The following is a 23,579-nucleotide window of genomic DNA, read 5'->3' as shown; positions in this document are numbered from 1 at the left end:
CTAGAAGGTTTTGTTAAAGTCTCCTCGTATCAGTCTGTTACTCCGTAACTACAGCTTCAGAAGGCAGTGTTTATTTTTGGTTTTTAACATTCCCACTTAGCATGTGATACTAGCTTATTTCAAATGCAGGATTTGGGATTTTAAGCACCACTGGTGTAATTTTACCTATCAATTTCTTTAACTCACTGAAGATCTCCCCAGTCTTCCAGGTGCACCCCCCTGAGATGCACTTACCAGGAGAGAATGAAGCTGCTTGCAAGATTCTTGGGTATCTTCATGCAGGAAATATGCCCTAAATAATGCCAGTTTAACAGTTCTCATACTCTTAAAAATTAGCTGCTTGGAATCGCGTGTTCCTGTTTGGTTGAATACATTCATATCTTTGCTATGAAAAATATGCTTCTTTATGAGCTTGTTATAAACCAGTGATATGACAGTGCAAAACAGGACTTATTTTCTGTTTCATCAAGAAGTAATTCCCTCAGGCATTAAGATGTGACATAAAATCTTTTAATATATTGAGCAATTTCATTAAGTTCTCTGCAAAGAAAGCAAAATACAGCATGAAATACAAAAGCTTTTAAAACATGCCAGGGAATTTCAGTGGGAAGGTAACAAATTATGCAAGCCACAGGCCTATGTTACACGTTAAAAATGTTGGCTGAGACATTAAACAACCACAGAAACATTTTTATGTAATATGATTTAAGATCTATTGTTCAAGAACTCGAGAGCAAACATTTACTCCTTTCTGATTAATATTAGCGACTTAAAAAACCAAACCAAAACAAAAAAAGGCATTCTTCTGATGACTGAAATACATTCCCAGGTAGAATTCAAGCATCGTAGTTCTTTCCACAGAATACCTCCAAATAAAGCACAGCCAAGTATTGCCTGAGAGATTAAACACCAGGAACACGCTACACAGCAGAGATTCCCACGTTCAGTATTTTACTTCTTCCTGCTTTTGAGGGAGCTGTTGTGAACTCTTACTCTCTTCTGCACGGAAGAAGCAATCTTCATAGATGCTTTCTTTGCGAGGGACCTTTCCACAGCTCCGGGTTTCCATAGCAACAGCTGAGCATCCTCTCCACCCGTCAACAGAGACTCATCCGTCAGGTTCCAGCAGAAAGAGCGAACGGTGGCAGAGTGTCCTCCGCAAAGGGTACCCACCCGGCTCAGCCCATCGGTGCCGCAGCTGATTAGGTGAATGTTTCCTGTGGACGTTCCCCCAACAAGAAAGAGTTTGTCTGCCTTTTCGTGGTACAAGCCACCTACCAGGTAATGTAAGCTGTCGTTTTCAAGGCAGACTGCGTCTCTGACATCCAGAACATGCAATAGTGTTATTGGTTCTTCGGTATCTAACTGAGCAATGTCCCACCAACAAAATCCCTCATCGTGTGTCATGCAGTAGACCTGTCTATAATCTTTGCCAGACCAGCCAATAAAACTTACTGATGAATCTGAATTGCAAGTTGATATCAAAGCATCATCTTCGTTATCCTCATTAATGTCGAACACATTCACCAACCCATCGGTTGACCCAGAAGCTACCAAGTTGGGTTCGATAGGATGGAAACAAATTTTAGTGATATCATCATTGTGACTTTCAGAATAGACTCCCAAGGGTTCTTTAGTTGCGCTGGCACAGTCTGTAACGCCTCTTGCATCCCAAAACACCAGGAACGTGTCCTTTTCAACTTTTTCTGTTCCAGCACAAATTATGAGATCACTGCAGTCGATATCAAAACTGATGAAAACATTGGAAGGATAGCCACTAAATATCTGCACAGCTTTCTGAGTTGCTAAACGAATATCCCAACATTTTACTGTACCGTCACTGCATGCTGAAAACACTATGCTGTCACATGCGTGTGCAAATCTGACTCCATTAAGTATCCCAGGACAGCTACTGTACTCCCGCAGGAAGTTTAATGTTTCCCTGTTATATACCCTAATTGACTTATTGGAACATGAAACTGCCACAAAGCGACTGCTTTCAGATTGAGCAGGTTTGGAAACATCTATATCCAGTAAGTAAGCAGGTTCCTCACTTAGCGTAGAACGTTTTGCTATGCGCAGGCTAGCAAGCTGCTCCTCAATCTTCTCCACTGCAGTCATCTCAAATGCTGTTCCTAACGTTGTCAGAAACCTGTGATAAATAAAATCCAAGGTGAGTTTTAATTATAACATGCTGAAATAATACTAGCTTTAAAAATATATATGAAAAAGCATCTTGCACAGAGGTAACGCATGAAGCCAAAATTCAATTATCCTGATCTCCTACCCACTACAACTTCATTTACAGAAACAGAGAACCGGAAAGGGCTCCCCGAGTTAAGGAGTTCAGGCTCTTGTGATTGTAAGCACTACATCATATAATCCCCTTAAAAGATTAAATAGTCAGTCTGTGAATCCTGTGAAAGCCACTTAGCTAAATTTGCTTTATTATTTTTATAAAGTAAATAGTAAAGTGATGTTCTCCACAAGTGGAAAGAAAATGAAGTCATCACCACTACCTAAGGAGGAATAATTTTTGTTCTAAAAAGTTGCTAGGAGGCCCAGCCCACAAACAGTTGCATCAGTACAACTGCAGGAGACTTTTTAGGTGAACTTTTCTGCTGGGGGATGTGCAAAGGGTAGGCAGAGAACAAGACCAAAATTATGTAGAACTACAGCCTGAAATGGCCAGATGAGCTATTTTACAAGTATTTCGGTGCCCAATGACGCACATAAACATCTGTCAGCATACCACAGACCACCTAAACAGGCTACAAGACATCAGTGGAATTCACTGGAATTAAGCACCTTTGGCTTTTTCATCAATTCTCCTAAGAACCTAAATGTTTTTTGAGCCTCCTATAAAACCACATAACGCTGGCTCTTAGTGCAACTGATAAAAATCTTCCCTTCAGAGGCAATTCTTGTCTGGCACTACTGAACCCTCCTAGAAACCCATACTATTTCAGTGATGTACACAAATTCAAATTTTACCACGCAAAAACAAAATTCAAAAATATTCTCTCAATCCTCTCATACATAGATTCTCTTCTAAAAAAATGGTGTGCCCTGAAAAAAAAAAAAAAAAAAAAGATCTCTTTTCTGTAACACAAAGGAAAATTCAGTTCTGTCATTGCAGTAAAGGCTTCCATCAATGTAGAGTCAGAAAAAGTACTGAAGCATTTAAATTAAAATGAGATATTTGCCATCATAGACAATACACAGTTTTAGGGAGTTCACAATCTGCAACCATTTTTGAAAGAAAGATGTAGGTGGGGTATGTTAAGTAAGCATAACCATCCACATGAATGACTTCTGTTAAAATTACAGGTTCAATTAGACTACTCTTTTGCGTTAAGAAAAACAAACATTGAGGGAATCACAGCAGATTCTAGGGGGTCAACACTCCAGTGACTTCTCACTGGTACAGATATTTCAGGTAATGCAAATAAGGGTAAAGCAGTATTCAAAAATCTCCTTATTTCCTTAAGGACTAGGCCAGCACCCAATCCTAGTTACCACATGCATGAAAGGACCCCTTTTGAAAAAATCCAAAACAGAAACGGCATAAAAATCAGGCCGACACAGCATGCAAGAAAATATTCTCATGACTTCCCAGCTGTCCCATCATAAATTTTTCTGCAAATTCTTCAGGCTGGATTTTTAGGGATGGAATGAGCAAGTTCCCATGTATTACTTGTTTTAGGGTAATTATTTTAACGGTCCATGAGAGACCAGCAACAAAGGACAAGTTGCTATGACAAAACTGCATTCTGCTGCTTCTTCTTCTTGGTGTTGTTTGTAGTTTCAGGGTTTTGTTTTCCCTCCTCCTATTTGGTACATACGAATATTCATGACGCCATGTCACAAATGAGCAAATTCTTAAAAAACAGCTTAAGTAGGCACACTCATAAAAACTTAATTCCCAAGTCACAAATAATCTCACTAAGCTATTTGCCTGAGTAATATCCTGACAATGAGGTCTCCAGGTTAATCTTCTACATCAAAGCAACCTTTCAGAGCACATCTACAAGTAATTTTTGCCATAAAACGCACACATCCTGTGGAAACTCCTTTCCTCTCTGAAGAGAAGAAGTTCAACATGTTTTCTGGCATTAGCCTGCGTACAACCCTACCCACAGAGCTTGCTCCTTACTTACTTTCTGGGTATGTCCCCAAATGGAACAAGCTTTTACTAGAACTATTACATAAAGCGAACTGTTCTCAAACACTGCTTGCTACACTGCTCAAACACAAAACTATTAAATTCCCATGCAAATTAAGAGTTTAAGAAATAAAATATTCTAATATTATTGATAAGGACAACTTCTACTTAATCCAATTTACTAAAGAATTACAGTGGAAGTTTCTATTTAAATGCTGTTTCAAAAACACATGCTTGAAGGTAGAGAAAGGAGTTTTCATAAACCAGCTATCCTGTAGTGCTATGGTTACTAAAAAAATTGGGTTCTCTCTGTAAACTTTTTGTAAGAAAAATGTAGTTTTCCAGACTGACCTGAATTTCAAGCTCTAAATATTCAGACTTTCTATACTCAAAAGGCCAAGTAAACTCAAACAAACATGTTCTTGACAAACGTCATCCATTTGGAAAGCAAGCTGCAGTTGTTTAAATATTACTGACTTTGATAGAGAATATTATTCAATGAGCAGTTTCGACAACACTCATGTCAGAGCTTTTACTGCTGGGGAAGGGAGGGCAAGGGAACTCTACAAGTACCCAGAAGCTGTAAAAAGCCAGAGTCTGCAAAAGCATGTTCATTCAGATTTAATAATATTTTCTGGGAAATAAAATTAGTCCAAAATAGCTCTTAAGCTTTTACCCCCGAATGACAGAGGTACAGCTATTCTGAAAGACCAGAAAATGCTGTTCATGTTTCCAGATAGATATGCAATTTATATCACCAGAAAGCTGGAGGGTGCAGTTTTCAATTCTATTTCCAATGCAACAACTAAGAAGCCTTAAAATTGCATTTGATGGCACCCAGGCTTTTTGCTAAAAACTCAGTAAAATGTCTGCCGTAGTAAGAAAGTCTTCAGACTGTTATGAAATCGTGATTGAAGGTTATATAAACAATACATGCTCAAACTTCAGGGTGTAGCTGCCAGCCCTTCCTTTTCTGAAGGGGAAGTCACTGTTGTATTTTGATGGGAAAGTTTAAATGGCAGGAATAGGATCTGTGTTAAATTTATGAGACAAATAGGAAACAATGGTCTTCCAAACACAATAGAAGATAACTAAGCATTGGACTGCAGCCACCTACAAAGCACATGGTGCTCTGCACCACAGAAGTGAAGCACTTCTAGTTTAGCACTCCTTTGACATCACAGGTATCTATTTTGTTACGGTCACCAGGAAACCTTTGGCAAGTCAGTATCTTTGAAACCTGACACAATTTGGATATAGCACAACAGCCAGTTGCGATGATCAATGAGAAAACTGCTCGTGCTAATGTGACAAACTGACACAAAGACTTTATAGGGGACAGACAGCTTGCTCTTGAACTGTTCCAGTCTCAGAAGAAATTGCAGAGAGCACTGGCCAAAACCTCTTCTTTCCCCAAGGTACCTCCTTTGCTCAGAACATGAGGTACTTAATTAAATTCAGGTTCTTCACTTATTCCAACTCACAGTGGCCCACAGTCTGGATCTACAGTCTCAACACAGACAAAGTCCAGGTGATGTTAAGGTGCCAGGAAAACACCACCACTTGGATGACACACGAGTATCTGCCTGAAGGTGTCTGGCTATGGCTAGTCACTTGTGTTTGAAACAGAAGTCCAATCCCATCCTCAGTGATCACCACTCCTTGTGTGTAACAGCTGCATCTCTCATCTGCATTCACATCTGCATCCCCTGAACAAGGTAAAGCCACCTTTTACAAATTAACCCTGAAACTTCTGTGTTATTGTAGCTAGTCCTCTGGAACTACATTCATGTGATCTTTTCTATGAATTAACTTCACAGTTACATGCAACCCCTGCACATCTCCAATGATATCACAACTACCAGAAACAATAAGCTTCTTGAAGGACACTCAAAACTCATTACATCTTGGCAACTCAGAATAAATACAGTATTCTGAAATAACCTAAAATATTTTGACCTCCATGGCATCCTACAAAGCTCCTTTAAAAAAGAAATAAGCTTGATTTTTAGAACAGAAGGCACGAAGTGGAAGGGATGCCAAAGAGGCAGGACAGGATTTTCAGATGCCTTTGTTGTGTATTTCTCACTACTGGAGTGTGGAAACAGCCACACAGCAAGACTAGAAGCAAACAGTCAGGGGTGCCGAAAGCAGGCCTTTCCAATGACAGAGAAATGAAAGGTAAGCACCTAGCCGCACAAACTAAACATTTAATATTGTCTCAACATATACTGCTGTGCTCTTTGTGTAGTATTCTAAATGTTGCAGTCTCAACTCAAGCCAACAGACTCATGAGTCCTCTTCAATCTAGAAAGTTTTTCAAAAAACAAACCAACAACTCATAAGTTATTTTCCCTCTCCTTTTAGTGGTGTACACAAGATGCTGCCAAATTGCATAGTTCTCATTTCCAAAAGGGAATGTTAGTGCAACAACATATAGAAACATAAAACTACCTCTGAAAAATACTGTGGAAAATATGGGAGAAATGGAACTTTGCCTCAAAGATTTAATCAGTAACATAAGAGTAACTTATGAGTAGGAGGGTAGAAACACATAATAAAAATGAAAACAACCTGTAGTTTTGGCAATCTTCTCTGCAGAGGTCAAATACCAAAAATAGCAAGGGATTTGAAAAGCAGTAGATGAAATCTTGCACTGTTCTTTCCTACTATAAACAATACAAACAGACCCTCCCTTTATTTTCACAATTATTAAAAGTTCAAGAACAAACTAAGAACAAACCTTGAGCTCTGAGCAGTGGAAAGCAATTCACGCATGCAACATTAAATGTGGTTTGCATTTTAAAGCAAAAATGCAAAGCGCAAGGTTGGCTGCGGAGAACGCATTAGTACGCTGCACTTCACTAATGCAAAATGCCTTTAGAGACCTCTCCTCACTGGCACCACTTCACAACAGAAGATGGATCAGCCAAATGATCTAAGCACTGAGGGGAAGCACAAAACACCCATCAGGCATGCATAATTTCTGCAGGATACAAACTCCTGTAGTTGATTTTGTTATTTTACCAAAGCAGAGAGATAAGGTGTTTTTCCAGCATTCCCACAAAGCCATTTTAAGGCAAAGAGAATAGCATTTAGTCTATCAAGCAGGAAGGGAATAAGATGCGCGAGAGGCTGCGCTTAAGTGCAGAGACAAGATGTAAACTGCCAAGAGAATTATTTCATCCTTTCAAATTGGCTACATCTAGTTTCCAAACGTAAAGCACAGCAAGAAAAAAACTCCACATCATTTTGCATTTGCAGTACAGAGAAAAATATTATATCAAGAGAGCAGAAAGGAGGAAAAAGATAAAACACTGCCACAACAAAGTCTATGGGAAGAGCAAAAAATATGAGGTCTACCAAACTATCTGCCTTCCATGAAATCAATTCCTACCTTCCCACCAGTATGGACCTTGGGCGTACAATCCTGTTCAGCAATGGAGAGAAGAGCTGTAGGTGGGACAGAGAACCAAGGAAATGGCCTTAAACAACACTATTGGTTAAAGGAAAAAAATAAAGAGTCAGAGCTAGGAGAGAACAAAGGGAAAAAGTCACAGGTGCTCAGTGCTTTGGGGTTCAATAATTTAAAAAAAAAAAAGGAAACTACAACTTTTGTGTACTCATCTTTTGGGGGCATAAGCAGGTGTTCATGTCAATACAGAAACAAAACCTCTTTTTGAATATTATACCAGATATCTGTAGAGAGAGAACACAAAAACAACTTTTGGATTTGATCAAGCATAGTTTTAAATGCATAAATCATAAAAACCATACATTGAATATTTTCATCAAAATAAAACTTTTAAAATTAGTTTTTTGGTGTAAGATTTTGCATTCCAACTAGAAAGACCTATTCTGATTTTGCATCCAACACTGGAAAATACAGTGGAGGCAGGCAAGATTTAGAAGATTTAGGCATGCCTTCAGGTCCAAATTGCAATGAATTAACATTCAAACTTGAATAACTGAACGCCTGTTGATATAAATTCATGAACCAAAAGAGATGGTAAAGAGCTGCAAAGGACTCAGATGACAAGCCATCATAAGAAAAATCTAACTGTAGAACAATCCAATGTACAATTAAAAAATTCAAATAAGCCAGAAAACACCATACAAAACTATAAAAATGCTCAAATTACTAATTTTGGCTTCAAATTTAAGTCAAAATTATTAAAATCTGATGCTCAGATAGCTAAACTACCTTCTCTAGTACAATTTAGGAGACCCTAACATAAAACAGGGGAAACAGTTTATAAATACTCTAAGAAGCTGTGTCAAATATTATTTCAAACACGTTTGAGAATTTTCCTTTTTCAGTCTTCTCTTTTCATTCAATTCCATGCTAGTGACACAGACCTACTAACAGAGGAGCAGCAAAGTAAGCTCTCTGTCACCAAAATCACAGTGACATGAGCAACTGGATCCCATTGAGAACTTTCTTGTGAGGGGGAGGTTTCCCAGTAGTGACCTCACAAGGTAGAGGATGTTATTGCATCCAGGTGTTGATGAGGTGGTCATCCAATAAAGGAGACTGCAAAGTAATAAGAGGATAAGAGATGCTCTATTTTACTCTCATGGCTATTCTCAGATCAAGCTGACAGAAGCTGCAGCAGAAGCAATCCTATTTTATAAAGGCAAATCCAAAAGATTCCCAGGCAAAGGTTAAATTATAGAAAGAGATACTGTAATCGGGACATTTATCTTCTAAATTCTAGATAGTCTTCTTTACTTTTGTAAAGAATACTACATCTAAAAACCCTCTGTGAAAGCTGATCTATGCCTAAATTGCAGGCTCACGGCCCCTGAACAGGTAAATGACAAACTCTGCATCCTCAGGTGGATTCTACAGAATAGGCAGGAGCTGCCAGGAAAACTGTCCTAGCGCTGGGCCTTGGCTTTTGCGCTGGAGCAAGTCTCTGAGATGGGGGTCAAATACGAGGTTTGTGCCTACTGCTCCTCCCTCTCCCCTCTCCTCCCAGGCACAGACAGTGTCTAACCTGTACTCCAGCCCAGCACGCTAACAACATATGGGGTGAGGCATCCAGATCACCTTCTAAAAGAAGGGTAAGCATCTACCAGGGAAGTCATGGCCAGTTCTGCGACACTCACCCTTTCTCTAACAACCACCTCCTCCTACGATGGGACCCAGGATATCGGTTAACACCCCCACAAGGAACGGAAGGTGGATGATGTGTGCACCCAACGGCTCCAGAAGACTTTGCTGTCCAAGTGCTATGCAAACATCAATGCTCCCAACTCCAGCAGATGCTAGAGAGCTCACAGCTTCAGAACACAGCACCTTTGTGTCCTGGTGTCTGTCTGTAACGTAACCATGGCTATTCAGCCAACCTGCTGCAAAACTTGAAGAAAATCCAAGTGTCAGCCTTCTGTATTTGTGCTTATCTCATCAGACCACAGTGACCACAGAAAAGTAATTTCCTTTCTCTTGTGAGCACCTCCCACTGTAGACACCATATTGACATTACTTTTTGTAACCACAAACATAGGAAAGAAGATACAGAACTAATCAGTCTCCCAATTACGTACTGCCAGAAACCAAACACGTAGGGTACAATGTTCTCCTGCACGTAGTATTAAGTTTTTCTCCATTCACATTTCCACAATATAGCCATGAGCAGCTAAGAGAAGGTTTGTACCTTTCTGTGAACTATTCCTCACACGCCTCCTCACTAACAGCATTTTCTTTTGTTACAAGGTCAAACAGCTTGCTGTTTGACTTGGCACTAGAGCTATGCACCAAGATGGTCACCTCACAGATAAAGAAGACAGAAATAAAGCTATTCGTCCAAGTGGACTTAAACAAGAGCCTGGACTACGAACACTTACTAGTCCTGATTCTGGCAGAACAGCTTACTAATTCCCAGCAAGATGCAACATTCACTTTTTACTTTCTTAATCAGTTCAACAAAGACAGTATTTGCCTAACTCATAATACTTGTGTACGCAAACATTAGTAAGTACAGACAGCAGCAGACTTTTGAAAGAAAGTGCCTTGTTCTGAACATCTACACTACAAGATAAAATGCAAAAGTCACAGTAACACTGCAATGCACCTGCAAATTCCACAATCGAAAAGTGCTTCAATGTCCCTTCAAGTTGGGATTACAAGAAAGGACTCCAAGAACGATGATTTTCAGGGCCATTTTAAGCTGAACAAAACCACCACATGAATGGGCAACCCCAATGATCCACCCTACGAAGAAAGGTGAAAGGAAAAAATTACTTATGCAGCTGCATGAATAATTTAGTGACTCTGAAATAACACCATTTATTTTCTTCAATTTAGACATTGCCACTTGGTACCAACATCCTCATATAAAAAAAAATGGAAATAAGTAAGAAGATTCTTCCCAAATATTAATAACTTTCGCTTAAATTCTTCCAAAGAATTTGTTTCTACACCACAGGAAGTCTGGGAAATTTCAGCCTAAATTTAGCAGCAACCATAATAAAAGGATATAAAGGAACTTAGCTACAGCAGGAAAAATAGCTCCTACATGCCAAAATACCTATAATGAGATAAAATGTTTTATTTACCAGAATATTTTAGAAATTCTTTCACAACAGTAATTTAGCTTAAGTACACTTCGTTACCAGAGCTCATTCTTCAAAACGCAAGACTATTATGTTTTCAAGACTCTTTTCTTAAAAACCCAAACTTAAATCAGCTACTACAGTTCTCATTTTCACTAGGGATGTTGCTGGTGAACTGATAAGAAGATATTCCCCTACATGTGCAGATGTGGCACCAGTATTTTCCAAACACAACATTTGTGTGCTTGGCAATTTTTAACACTAGGCTAACATCACTGCCTAAGCAATTCTCTGCAGTTCCAGATGTATTGCGCAAGCGCAAACATCTGTCAAGCCTAAGCAGGGGAAACGACTTCTCATTTTCCTCATTTGCTTCCCCAGGAACATACAGATCACTAAGGTATCTTCACCAGTCACATCCTACAATATCCATTTTTTATATTTAGCTTTTCCAGAATATCACCACATCAAGGTAATTTGTCAGACCCTCTCCAGTATCAAAGCAACAGGAGAAGCTGGAGATCCTTGTGTGCCCATGACAGTTCACAGACTATCAATTTCCAAAACATGCTCTTTGTGTGCAGCCTGACAGCTGGAGGCTCTGCTGAATCCTTATCATGCCCTAAGCTCAATTTTCAATGCTTTGTAGCAGACAAAAAGAAAAGATGTCATCTAAGTGACAACGGAAGGATGGAAGAGGCTGAAATAAAGGGTTTTAGAGCTATGCTGACTCTACCCTGTTCAAGAGAATTTACCTTTCAGTCTCCATAAAAGATGCTAAGGCATCAAGTATGTGTACATTGTACCCATGCAAGGCACTCTCTTCAGCTCTTTGTTTTCAAGAGCCTTCAGACAGTGTTTACACTTGAACCATATGCAGCACTCCAGTACTAGCTTCACCAATGCCATACACAGATAAAAAAAATAATTTTTCCCTTTTTATAACATTCAAGTGCACAGTGATTTTCCACCATACTGCACTGTAAGTTGACGTTCAACTTCTTTTTCACTACGAGAGTGATTTAGGACTCAGTAACAAGAAATGGAATAGCGAAAGGGAAGGACAAAAGAGCAAGTATGTAGGTATTGACACTCCACCACTTTCTGATCAAGAGACCTACTGTATGCAGCAACACAGACAATCCCTGCTGGCACATCACAACAAAAACTATATGCTTTTGTTAGCACCCATAAGACCTGGGTGGGGAATTTACTTTTCTGAGACCCACAAAGACCTTTCCAACATCTTCAATACACATTGTTGCCCCAAAACGAGACAAGGATAAAAAGCAAAGTCAAGAGCCTTATGCATTTTAATAACCCTGCTCTCAAGCCGTGTTTGTTCTCAATGCTTTAGTCAATCCGTATTTCACAGGGTCATAGCAGGTTGCCATCAGGGCTCTTTGCTGAAGCCAATCTCTTGATAACTAAACCATAATCAAGTGCAGAGGAGGACGGGTTAGATGATCCAGGGAATGGACTGTTTATTTTACAAGAAGTAGCTGGGATGCTTTGCCTTGTATAGCTTGGCAAAGACAGAGACCGAGAGGGGATATGATTACTATCTACAAATACATCAAAGGAATAAATGCTGAGGAGGGAGGGAAGCTACTTAAGAACAATACTGGCACAACAGTTTAAGAGTATAAACTGCCCATAAATAAAATTTAGAGCAGAAATTATAAAGTTTATCTTTCAAAATAGTTTCCAATTAGAACAACAGAGGCAAAAACTTTGACTGTCTTCATCTACTTTTATAACTTCATCAGTGTGGCACCCACAACTACCCTTGTACAGCAAAGAACACAAATAGGAAGGCAGACTGAGAAACAAGCAACTACGAGATAAGCTGGCTCATCATTTCTTTCTGGAAGATACCACATGGCTGGACAGACAACAGCAAGACACAACATTTGCTTACCGCACAGTTTCAGAAGCAGTATTAAGACCGTACTAAGAGGGTATGTATGTGCACAGAGAGAATGCAACTTCCAGCTTAAGGTGGCTTCCTCTCTCCACGCCCCCGAAATTGTCAGGATAAAAGTCTAAGGACTTGAGCGTGCCCCCTCCAAACAGCCACATCTTTTTGCAAAGGCTGTTGCATGGAAAATGCAATGCCTCCCTCTCAAGTTTGAATGTTTATCAGTCACCACAACGCAGAACTGAAGACTTTTTGTCCTGCAGTGACTGCATCTCCCAGCGCAACAGAAACATGACATCAGCGTAGCTAAGAACACGTGCACTAAGGCAATCTCACAGCGAGTTGGAAGTTCAAGGGCGTCCGATGGACAGAAGCTGTTATTTCGCATTCAGCCCACTTGATGTCACCAATGACCACCACTCAGGAGCAGCTCAATCACTCCTCAAGGAGCTGCACAGTCACAGATTTAGACCACGCAATTCAAAAGGACAGCACTTACCCTTTTTATTACATTTATATATTTCTACACTAATTTTCATCGGTTACGATAAGCTGATTGTCTCCTCTAACAGAGTGACATTCAAGGAAACAAAAATTTAGAGTGCAAGGCATAGGAAATAAGCCTGAAGTACTGCAAAGAACGCTATTAAGGTACCAGCATTTTTTTCTTCCTTTTAAAAGCCTCAGATCCTCAAATCAGACTATTAATCAAAAATGACAGCGTTCACTTAGAACTGTCTAGCTCCAAAAACTGAAGAAGAAAAAAACCCCAAATTCAACTACGCTGCAACTTTTTCTTTCTGATCTAAGAGATTAAAAATAAGTTACACGCTCTTTTTTAAATTCTCATTTTTGTGAATTCAGTTCAGAGCTTTTGATCTTTCAGACTTCATGACAACACAAGATGTGACTCTGGTATTTCCATGCAACGCACACAGAAGCATACAGCGAACAACTCGCTTTTGTGCGTTTGTGTTTGCTCTTTAAGCACCCAGCAAGTGTCAAGTCCAGAAACACCCATCACTAAATTTTCCCAGGGAAGAGGGGAACAAACCAAATCCAACAACTAAAAAACCTTTCCTCTCTCAAACTATTACCCTCACGTCTGGCTCCTATGAACACTCCTGAAGCAGGAATATTCAATACACATACATGGTAATAGTTACCCAAAACATTAAACCACTAGAATTAATTTTTTGTTAAATCTATTTTTCCCCCTTTCAAAACTGAGTCATGTACTTCCTTAGATGACAGATATCGAGTAAACTAAAATCAGCTTCACTTACCTCAAAAAAATCCTCCACAAACTGTATACAAAACTCGACTAAGTCAGGTTTGCTAGTAAGAGCTGTATGTTTCTAAACTAGAATTTTTGCTTTCACAGCCATCTGCTTGTCCCTTCTGATTCCACAAAGAAATAACAACACTTAATTCCAGCTCACTCAGTCATTCCCATAGCAACAAACATACATACGTGCTTATTACGAAAAGATCCTCAAATTATTGAAAAGTGATCAATATCTGAAGCTTCCTATTCCAGGTACTGCCAGCATGTAACCCCATCTAGCAAGCAGTTTGCCAATTTTAGTTAAATGCTAGGTTGTCTTTTCACCAATTTAACTGCTTACCAATTGTACAGCACTTTTACATCTTCTTATTTTTAAGAAGAAGCTAAGCAACGGTTTTGCCTTGAAATAATAGGCACAGGAAAAAAGAAAGATCACAGTAGTTATGGCTAGCTGCAGACAGAGGTGCAAGTGAAAAGTTGCTAATCAACTAAAAAAAACAAAGAAAAAAGATTCTGATGAAGAAAAAAAAGAAATTGCAAGAAAGGTGATTAACAATATAGCAAAAAAATCATTCTACTTTAAAGCTAATTTTTTTGAATCAGTTAGTTTAATCTAGCATAAGAACTATGAGTGTTTTAATGCACCTGTTTTTTCACAGGTTGCTAGATTCAGTTGCTATATTAAACAAAGGATTTCCAGAACCCTTTAGTTTTGATTTTTCATTAAGTTTTCTTTTAGCTGGAAAACTAGAGAATTAAAGAAAAATAGGAAGTGCCCTTATAAGGTCACAGTGAAGTCTTATATAAAACAAGAAGTCTCAAAGAGCAAAACAATAAGGACTAAGAGGTTTTAAAATACTTCCATTCCTCTATCTGTTGCAACTTTTAGTCTGAAACTAAACATTAACGTCACCTCAAAACACTTTCAACAATACAAATAGTGTAATAAACAAAAAATAACAAAAATCTGAGAATATTAACAGTCTGCAAGAAGTGCCTTCAGATTAATGTGAAAAGGGGAGATAAATTTATGTAAAGTCTGTAAAGGGTATAAACAACAGTACAGATGGTTTATCTTGCAAAGGAGATCAGACTAGATAATGCAATAGTCCTTCTGGACTTAAACACTTGAGATAATGAAACAATAAAAACATATCAGACTGAAGAGTTTTTAAGAAAATGTTAATGTGAACTTGTTAAAATGGCTAGCTGTCCAATATTTGCTTCCTGCCACTACTTAAAAAATTTTCTGATTGTTGAAAACACTCAAATATCCCGTAAGGTCTAGAAACAGGACAGAAAACACATTCTATGCTGGGGCCTTCAGAACAGCCTAATGAAATTACTCAGTATTTGTCCTGCAATTTGAGCATGATTTTTTCAGTGCTATAGATTGGCTTACTTTCTTTTTCCAGTGAGCTGTCCACCCCCATCTCCTGCTTTGTTCTCACTGAAATACTTTTTGAAACTTGCATTGAAGTATCAGCTAAGGCAAAAATACATCATAGAAATGGTTAATCCAAACTACTTAAATTTAATCTGAAGGCAACATTTTGGCATCAGACATCCTTCACTCCCAGTCTAAAGCTTTATCTACCAAAGTAACCATCTTCTACATACAATTTCACAATCCCTCCCCCTCCCATTTATTTTAAAGGCTAATACAGCGCACTCTGGTCAGTCATGTCCATGCACCAATTTACCTCCACATATATTTAACTAACCAGCCCTAAATTAAATGCTCTAAGCTTCTTTACAGACTGCACTGAACGTGTCCCATCTCTGCATGCTGACTGCACCAGCCCCCCAAATTAACAAAACATGCTTCTGACAGATCTGAACCAGCACCAAGTCCGCTTGGTTTGTAGGTGCAAAGTGTTGCAGTAGAGCTGTCCTTTCCCGGGGCTTCAACAGCTGCAGGTGGGAAGGAGGGAACAGTCTGAGGGCAGCTTTGAGAGGAAGAAAGGGCAAGGAAAAGGAGGTGGTAGGAGGAAGTAAGAGAGGAAAATGCACCAGCAAGTATTTATGTAACCCTTCTGTTAAAGGAAAAGAGACAGTACAGGAACAGGAGAAAGGGAAGAGCTAAGGGAGAAGTGGATAGTGGGTCAGGCTAAAGTCTGAAGAGGGCAAAGGCATGTTTGAAGTTGAACTTCCTAGCCCCACATGGCTATAGGCAACACGCTCTTTTCCTGTCTTTCTTATGTCCTCCATGGTCCATCTTGCACCTAAACTGCTTGGAAGTCACAAAGCACACTCATCTCCAAAACCTGGCCTTGCCAAGTCTCCAATTCACAAGTCTCAACACTCTTTTTTTATGTCTAGTGTGAAACCCACTAACAGACTTGTCCTCACACAGGAGAACCTGACCCACACAGAAGACGTCTTTTCACTCACCAATTAAAACCAAGTCCTAGAACTCTGCACAGGTGACCTTACATCAACATGGCTAATCAGCAAGGTAGTGCTGATTTCCTTCTGCTTTGCTTTTTTTTCAGAAAAGCTCAGAAATCTCATTATTTGTACAGTTACAGTAAAAGCATGTCAAAGCTGTAGAACCCAGCTGGGAAGTACTGCCAGCACATAACAACGATCTGGTTTTACATGAGACCTCCCACACAAGTCAGGTACAGACCAGATCCTAGGGCTGCCCAGCAAAGGACTCTTGTCCCCAGGACTGATACAGTGAAAGAAAAAAAAAATTAAAACAATAATCTTATACTTAGGGCATTTCAAAAACTACCTGAACATCACTGATCATCCCATGTACAGCAGAACTCTTATGTGGCAAAAAAGAAGATAACTGTTTCCAAAAAGTCTGAGAACACACAAGAAAACAGCCAGGCCCCACGTCACTGTCTATGGATGCAGAGGCCGCCGAGGAGTCCTAGGCCCACCTTCCCTACAGGGCTGTTCCTTGACCCCATAAAAAGATATTTGGAGGAAAATGCAAATAGCTACCATAGTCTTTAACTCTAAACAAACAGAAACCAACATGTAAACTTTAAACAAGCATTATGTAAAATTAGCAACTAGAAAGCAATCCTTGGGATACACATGAACAGAAACCTTTTCAATTACTGTCGACAATGACAATTATCTTATTGGAGCTGCTCTGCACACACACTTCACTGAATCTGATGATTGCTCTCAAACAGGAAATCCATTTAAAATATTAGGAAACAAAAGGCATTAACACAGCTTAGTTTTGAGAACAAATTTTTTACAGACCCAAAACCCAGCATACTAAGAAAAGACCTTGTGTTTCTGCATTCTTCTGAATATACAATACATTCTAGGGAAAATTAATTTGGAATTATATAATTGTAAGCAATATGAGTCCTTAATATAACACAGCATTGACAATTCCACTCCCTGTATCTTGTAGGAAAAAGTTAATTCTCCAACACAGCACATTTTGAAATACCTGTTGGTTATACAAAACACCATTTAAGGGTATACGTATTACAACTTTGGCAGCAGTTTCTCTATTTTTTTTTTTCAAAAACATAAAAAAGTTTCTTTTCAGTTTTTCCCAGGGGAATAAAACAACCAAACAAAAAACCCAAATCAAAACTTTTATTTCTTCTTCTGACCTTTTCCAGATTTTTTTTTAGACTGCTACTATTATTAAAAAAGATCCCCATCTTCACCAAACCTAGGTGAGGTCAGCTGGTACTTACCAGCATAACTTCTTAATAAACATATTTTATCTGCCAATACAGGTCCTAACTTTAACCCTGACAGCCCATAAGTGGCCAGTCACAACTCTAATCAGATGTGCCTGCCCAAATTAGCAATACACTGACCCAGCCTCATGCCAGGCTCAATCCTAGCCCAGTCTCTACCAGACACAGCGTCAAAGCTAGAAAGGGTGACCAGGCCAGTGTCAACCCTCCACCAGCCCTTTACACCCTGTTCATAGAATCACAGAATTGTTTAGGTTGGAAAAGACCTTTAAGATCATTGAGTCCAACTGTTAACCTAGCACTGCCAAGTCCACCACTAAATCATGTCCCTAAGCATCACGTCTACACATCTTTTAAATACTGCCAGGCACGGTGCCTCAACCACTTCCCTGGGTAGCCCGTTCCAATGCTTTACAACCCTTTTGGTGAAGAAATTTTTCCTAATATCCAATCTAAACCTCCCCTGGCGCAACTTGAGGCCATCTCCTCTTGTCCTATCACTTGTTACTTGGGAGAAGAGACTTCAGAGTGCTTTGAGAGCACAGTTAGTCTTCCTAAGCTTCCAGGCTTCACTGAGTAACAGGATAAACTCACAGTGTAAGTTGAGTGTTTTTATTCACGCTTTACCAGTGACACAGACAGCACCACTATCAGCAAAGCAAAAGATGCTTCAGTTTAGCCTAATGGAAAAAGAAAAGACAGTGGTGAGGGAACGAAACTTCAGGAGCCCCCCCTTTCTCCTCCCTACCGCACAGGGCACCACATACACCAAGAGATGTGCAACCCCGATGCACAGGGGCAGCTTCAGGATCAGGACAGGGGCACCTCTGGGCGGTTGCTCTCCCAGCCCAAACCACTCGCCGTGGGCAACCCCTATCCTCCCCCACGACAAACCCCACAGTGGCAACCCCTGCCAAACCTGCCACAGAACCCACTCTCCCTCCCAACCTCAACACAGGGGGCCCCTCCCCCAACAACCCTCCACAGAGGACACACACCACACCCCCCCGGCCCCGGCCTGGCACCCCCCACAGACGATCCCCCCCCAGCGGCACACCCCCCCTCGCCCTCCCCACAGCAACGCCTGCCCTGCCCACGGCTGCCCCCTCGCCCCAGAGAACCGCCTCACCCCCGCGGCAGCTCTTACCCCGGCCCGGCCCCTCCAGGGGTCCTCACCCCGCGCCCCTCAGAGCCACCCCCGCCCGCACCACAGCCGGCCGCCACCGCGTGCGCTCCGCCCCGCCCCCTGTGGGCCCCGCCCCCGAAGCCCTACCCAGCCACCCCATTGGCTGCTCCGGCCGCTTCGCCGGCAGCCATCTTCCCTCCTTGGCGGCAGGGGAAGGAAGCGACGCAGAGGAAGGGGATTGGTGCAGGCGGCGGAGGGGGCGTGGCCCCCTGCTGTTCAATCGCCACAACTTTATTGGCTCTCGGCGGCGGCGCGCGGCACACGGAGAGCCCCGCCTCGTTGCCATGGCACCGGGGGTGGGGCCTTCCCCGCTGGGCCGCGCTGGCGGCCGCGGCTGAGGGAACCGGGCGCCATTAACGGTCCTTAAAGGGGAAGGAACCGCTGGCGCTGCGTGATAAAATCGCGGAGAGGGGCCCACGGGGCTCCAGCTGGGCCGCGGGCCCGGGGTGGGTGCCAGACCGCGGCCTGCATCTTCCGACGGAGCCTGGGCTGCCGGCGGCGAGCAGGGCCTCAGGGCTGGAGTTGTGCCCGCTCTCAGACATGGCTCTCGTTCGCTGGCACCGTCCCCAAGAACCTCGAAAAGAAAATGATCTCATCTTCGACGGCAGAGTTCAAAGGAGTCACCCAAAAGGCTAGCAAGCAAGCGGAGCATTTGTCCTTTAATAATTAAAATCAGCCTCTTTCTTCATTTTTCTGTCTCTGACAAGTGCGCTACTTCTGTAATGAGAGACTGAGTGTCTCTATATACCCAATGGTGCATGAGGTCAGATTTGGTCAACTGGATTAGGGACTGAATTTTCCTTTACAGCTTTTTCACAGTAACTGACACTGTCTAAAAATAATACCTGTCGAGAAGCAGGGAAATGGCAGACTAACGAGGTTACAGAAGGAGCTGCGCAAGTCCATCAGCTTCTAGGTGTGTTGGTGGAGCTGTGCTGGTGTGCCACACACAGCTGCCATTTTCCAGGAAAGCAGGAACAGAAAGAAGGATTATGTCCTGGGAGGGATCCAAACAAGAAAAGGGACAGGAGGGTTAATTAGGTTTCCTTCAGCTTGCTGTTAGATTTTTCCAGACCCTTATTTTTTCCAATTAAAGTTCCAAATAGTATTTTTTTCCTTTTTTTTACTTAATAGGCTAGCACATACAGGTTATTGGAAGGATAGCATACTAACATTTGCTTCTTTTAACTTTAATATTGCCCAAAGTGTTAGAATTCAAAATTCCTTGTTCTAGTCTTAATTTACTGTTCAGCATTGAAGTTTGTTTGGCACCAGTTGCAGAGTACTGCATTAGTCATAATCTTAGATGGATGTCATTCAATGAGAAAAGTAATTTGTACCTTTATTTTTGTACCAGTTAAAATCAGATTTGTGGTCTTTTCTGATAAATCTCTAAGTTGTGGTAAATAATATTACCAATATCATAGATAGGTAAATTAAGAAGTATTTTTAAACATGGAAATACTTTCATCAGCTTAGTGTCCACTGCCATTTTTTAAATTAAAATCTAAACATTTGAGCTGACTGTATATTTTTCTAGCAAGATAAAAAAGAGCTTTATCTAAACCCAATAATGTGGTCAAGTCACATGGATAATAACGACAGAACATTATAAAAAACATGACTTGTACCTCAGTTTAACGGCCTTCTTAACTCTGACATGTAACGAAAGCAGAAAGTCAGTCAAAAGGTGCTTCAAAGTACTGACAATTTCAGTTGCCTGCCACTAACAGTGTGCAAAACTTTACTTAATTTTACATGCTCCAGTATAACTACTGTTATTTTTATTACTGCAGCTATTTATGTACCTAGCAGCACGATAATGGTTCTCTGAGTAGAGAATACCTTTCTCTGTGATCCCTCTGCCATACCGTGAGACTGTCAACTTGTATTTCACAGATGCATTGATGATTCATCTAGATTTCAGCTTCAAGTCTGCTCTCTAAATAGTTTACTAGGACCAGATATTAATACAGCTATTTGTATTTGTGAGGAGTCACAGGTGCACAGCTCACGGAAGCCTCTTAGCCAAGCAGGTATCACAGAAGACAGACCGATTCACCAACTGCCATGAAAAAGTGCCCTTTTTTGTTTATTTTTGCTTGACAATTATTCGGGGGGGCATTTTTTTTCCTGCATGGTGCACTGAAGATAGAAAAATATCTAAGCACGTGACATCAAAGCACAAAGACCCAAATTACATGCTTATTGTTTTCACAGTAAATACATTCCATCATTGTTCTGAAGCCTGGTCCCACTGAAGTCTATTGCCCAGGACTAATCACTGCTCAAATTGGTCAGAGTTGCTCTGAAAATTTCAAAACAAGATGTATATGATTTCATTGAAGGCAACATTGAATTTAATACAATATACATTATAAAACTTAAGGCTGTATTGTAAATGTCAATATTACAATGAGAAATATTTTTAGTTAGTAGTTTTTCATCTGAGTTTCCTGGGGCAGTTAGTATTGCCACAAATTCAACAAATACCTTCTGTTCATTGTTCACGTAGTAAGAACAGCTGCAAGATCAACTGGAATGACATACTTCTACAGCCACGGATTTGGTATTCAGTACTCCCAGATGAATCCAGCTATATTAACAGAAAGTACAATCTTCTCGATAGCACACCAATGCTGCTGAGTCACAGTATATATTAGGTAGGAATGCATCTGTAAAGTTCACCACAGTAATTGCTTGGCAGTTGCTCCAGAGATCACTTGTAACTCTTGACAGTTACTTTACAGACAGAACTTAAAACAAAAGACATTTTTAGAAAGGAATCTTTATGATCCCCACCTTAAAAGAAAGTAGTCTAAACAAATCTGAGTTTCAGTGTCATGTACTCTAGGACTACGGTCAAGTACTCAAACAGCAAGTTCTCTAGAGTAAGAATTTTTTGCTGTGTTTGCATAATGCCACAACATATGTTGTGACACAACTGTCCCTGAGTATAGCCAGCAACGTCTGGGTGCTACCATAACGCACCACAAATATTTTTTGCATCTTGCTTGCCCTTTTTTTTTCCCTTGGGTTGCATTGTATGAAATGCAGGTCAGTGACAAGTGTTTCTTCCCCCCAGCAAAGTTAAGTTAAAAAAAGGGAGGGGGAATGAAAGCACCGTTATTTTTAGAATCATTTTATGTATAGCATTCAAAGCAGAGAAAGAAATGAGAGCATCCAGATGTAGTTGAAATTACTTTTTCTAAGATGCCCTTTCATAAATAATGTTCGTAGGGCTTGATAATTCTGAATGTTGCTTGTTGCAGTTTTAACTGGAACAATTCAGGTAAGGTCTATCAAATCAAGCAGTTGTGCCCTAACTACTTGTCTATCTATCTAGTATGTCAAGGTTGTTTATGTGGCAGTATATTTTGGCTACCTATACCAACTTTTACAGTATAGCAATTTGTAATTAACTTGTACGTGCATGTGGAGGAAGCGTTACATACCAGGGATCAATGAACATAATTCCATCAGCAAATTCCTGCAGCTGAGGTAGTAGAAGATAATGTGATTTGCTGGAGAAGGAGGGGTTTATTTTGAACATCTTAAAAGTTACAGCTCATTGGATTGTTTCACTTTTCAGTTCTCATCTGCTTGTTGGGGGGGGAGAGTTGGCAAACTTCTCTCTGTCACTTTTTGCAATTCCACATGCAGAACTTGACACAAAATGAGGCAAATTTATTATGACTGATGATTATCAAGTTCCTGGATTTACTGAAGGTACTTCAGTGCTTAATTGCCACTTAGTGCTGAATAAGCACTTAATAAACCAAAATCAAATGTTGATTAAATCATATACTCTAATTACGTGGTACAATAAAAGGATGTTTTGATTGCAAAGTCAAGTTGTTGGATAAGGACACCATTTTTTATAGGTCAGCTCAGACTTAACAGCTTCTGACTTCAGAGAACCTAAGCTAAGTTTCTGCATCCTGTGGTAAAAAAGCTGTGTCCGTCATCTCTTTGCTGTAGAAATTCTTAATTTTAATAATGCTACTATTGATAACAATGCTTGCAATTTCTCATGACCTGCACAGAGTGCCAGTTTAAGATTTTATATTTGATCGTATTGAAGGCAGAAAATTTGGCCATGCACTGTGGGCTCCTCCTCAGCCTCCCCAACTGTTCCCTCTAACTATCCCTAAAAGGCTGAGTGGATGTCCCAGGCATAGCTGAGGTAGGGAAAACAGACTGCAGACAAGTATTTCTGTTTTCCCCGATCATCCTTGCTTTCTGAACACCCATGCTAAGGGTGTACGTGTTGAGATTTGGGGGTTTTATTGGCAATTTTGTTAGTGGCAAGAACTCCTTATTCCTCCCTGAAGCAGAAAGATCAAACTGGACGCAATAGCAGGAGCCTTCCATCTGAGTGGTAGCAGGGGGCACCCAGCGTGCACCAGGGAGGGTTCATCTCATAGCGTTCTCAGTTCTTTTTGTATTTGTACAGAGACTAAAGAGAATAGCCTCACCTGAGCCATTACCCTTCTTCCTGGCTTTTCACAAGAACCTCAATATTAAGCCAACACATTCATCTGTGAGGTTCCTGAATATAGCACAGACATGCATGATGAAGCAGCTCAAATCTGCTACCTATCGACTTTTTGGGGGGCAATTTCTTAAAAGCATGGATTTATTTATCAGATTCCATATGCTGTACACTTTTTTGTTGAGGGGTACCATTTTTATCTTTGCTTCAAGCTCTGGTCTTCTAACTCCAATTGAAATTGGTTGACACCAAGATCAATTACAGAAGACTAGCCCCCCAC

General features: G+C 40.5%; 1 protein-coding gene across 2 annotated transcripts; it reads right to left on the bottom strand.

Moving 5' to 3' along the window:
• Window positions 1-501: 501 nt before the first annotated feature.
• WDR89 (WD repeat domain 89) lies at window positions 502-18,271 on the bottom strand. Of its 2 annotated transcripts, none has more exons than XM_050897630.1 (2): window positions 18,213-18,271; window positions 502-2,152 (listed from the first exon to the last, which is right to left on the bottom strand). In XM_050897630.1, exon 2 carries the CDS (start codon window positions 2,119-2,121, stop codon window positions 952-954), a length of 1,170 nt encoding a protein of 389 aa, XP_050753587.1. In that variant the 5' UTR covers window positions 2,122-2,152; window positions 18,213-18,271; the 3' UTR covers window positions 502-951. The 2 variants fall into 2 exon arrangements, with proteins under 2 accessions (XP_050753587.1, XP_050753588.1); XM_050897631.1 differs by lacking the exon at window positions 18,213-18,271 and adding an exon at window positions 7,563-7,677.
• Between the last annotated feature and the right edge of the window lie 5,308 nt (window positions 18,272-23,579).

The sequence above is a fragment of the Gymnogyps californianus genome, chromosome 5 (assembly GCF_018139145.2).
Source record: "Gymnogyps californianus isolate 813 chromosome 5, ASM1813914v2, whole genome shotgun sequence".
In the NCBI taxonomy this organism is placed as follows: domain Eukaryota; kingdom Metazoa; phylum Chordata; class Aves; order Accipitriformes; family Cathartidae; genus Gymnogyps; species Gymnogyps californianus.
This window is presented reverse-complemented; position numbering and strand designations above follow the sequence as displayed.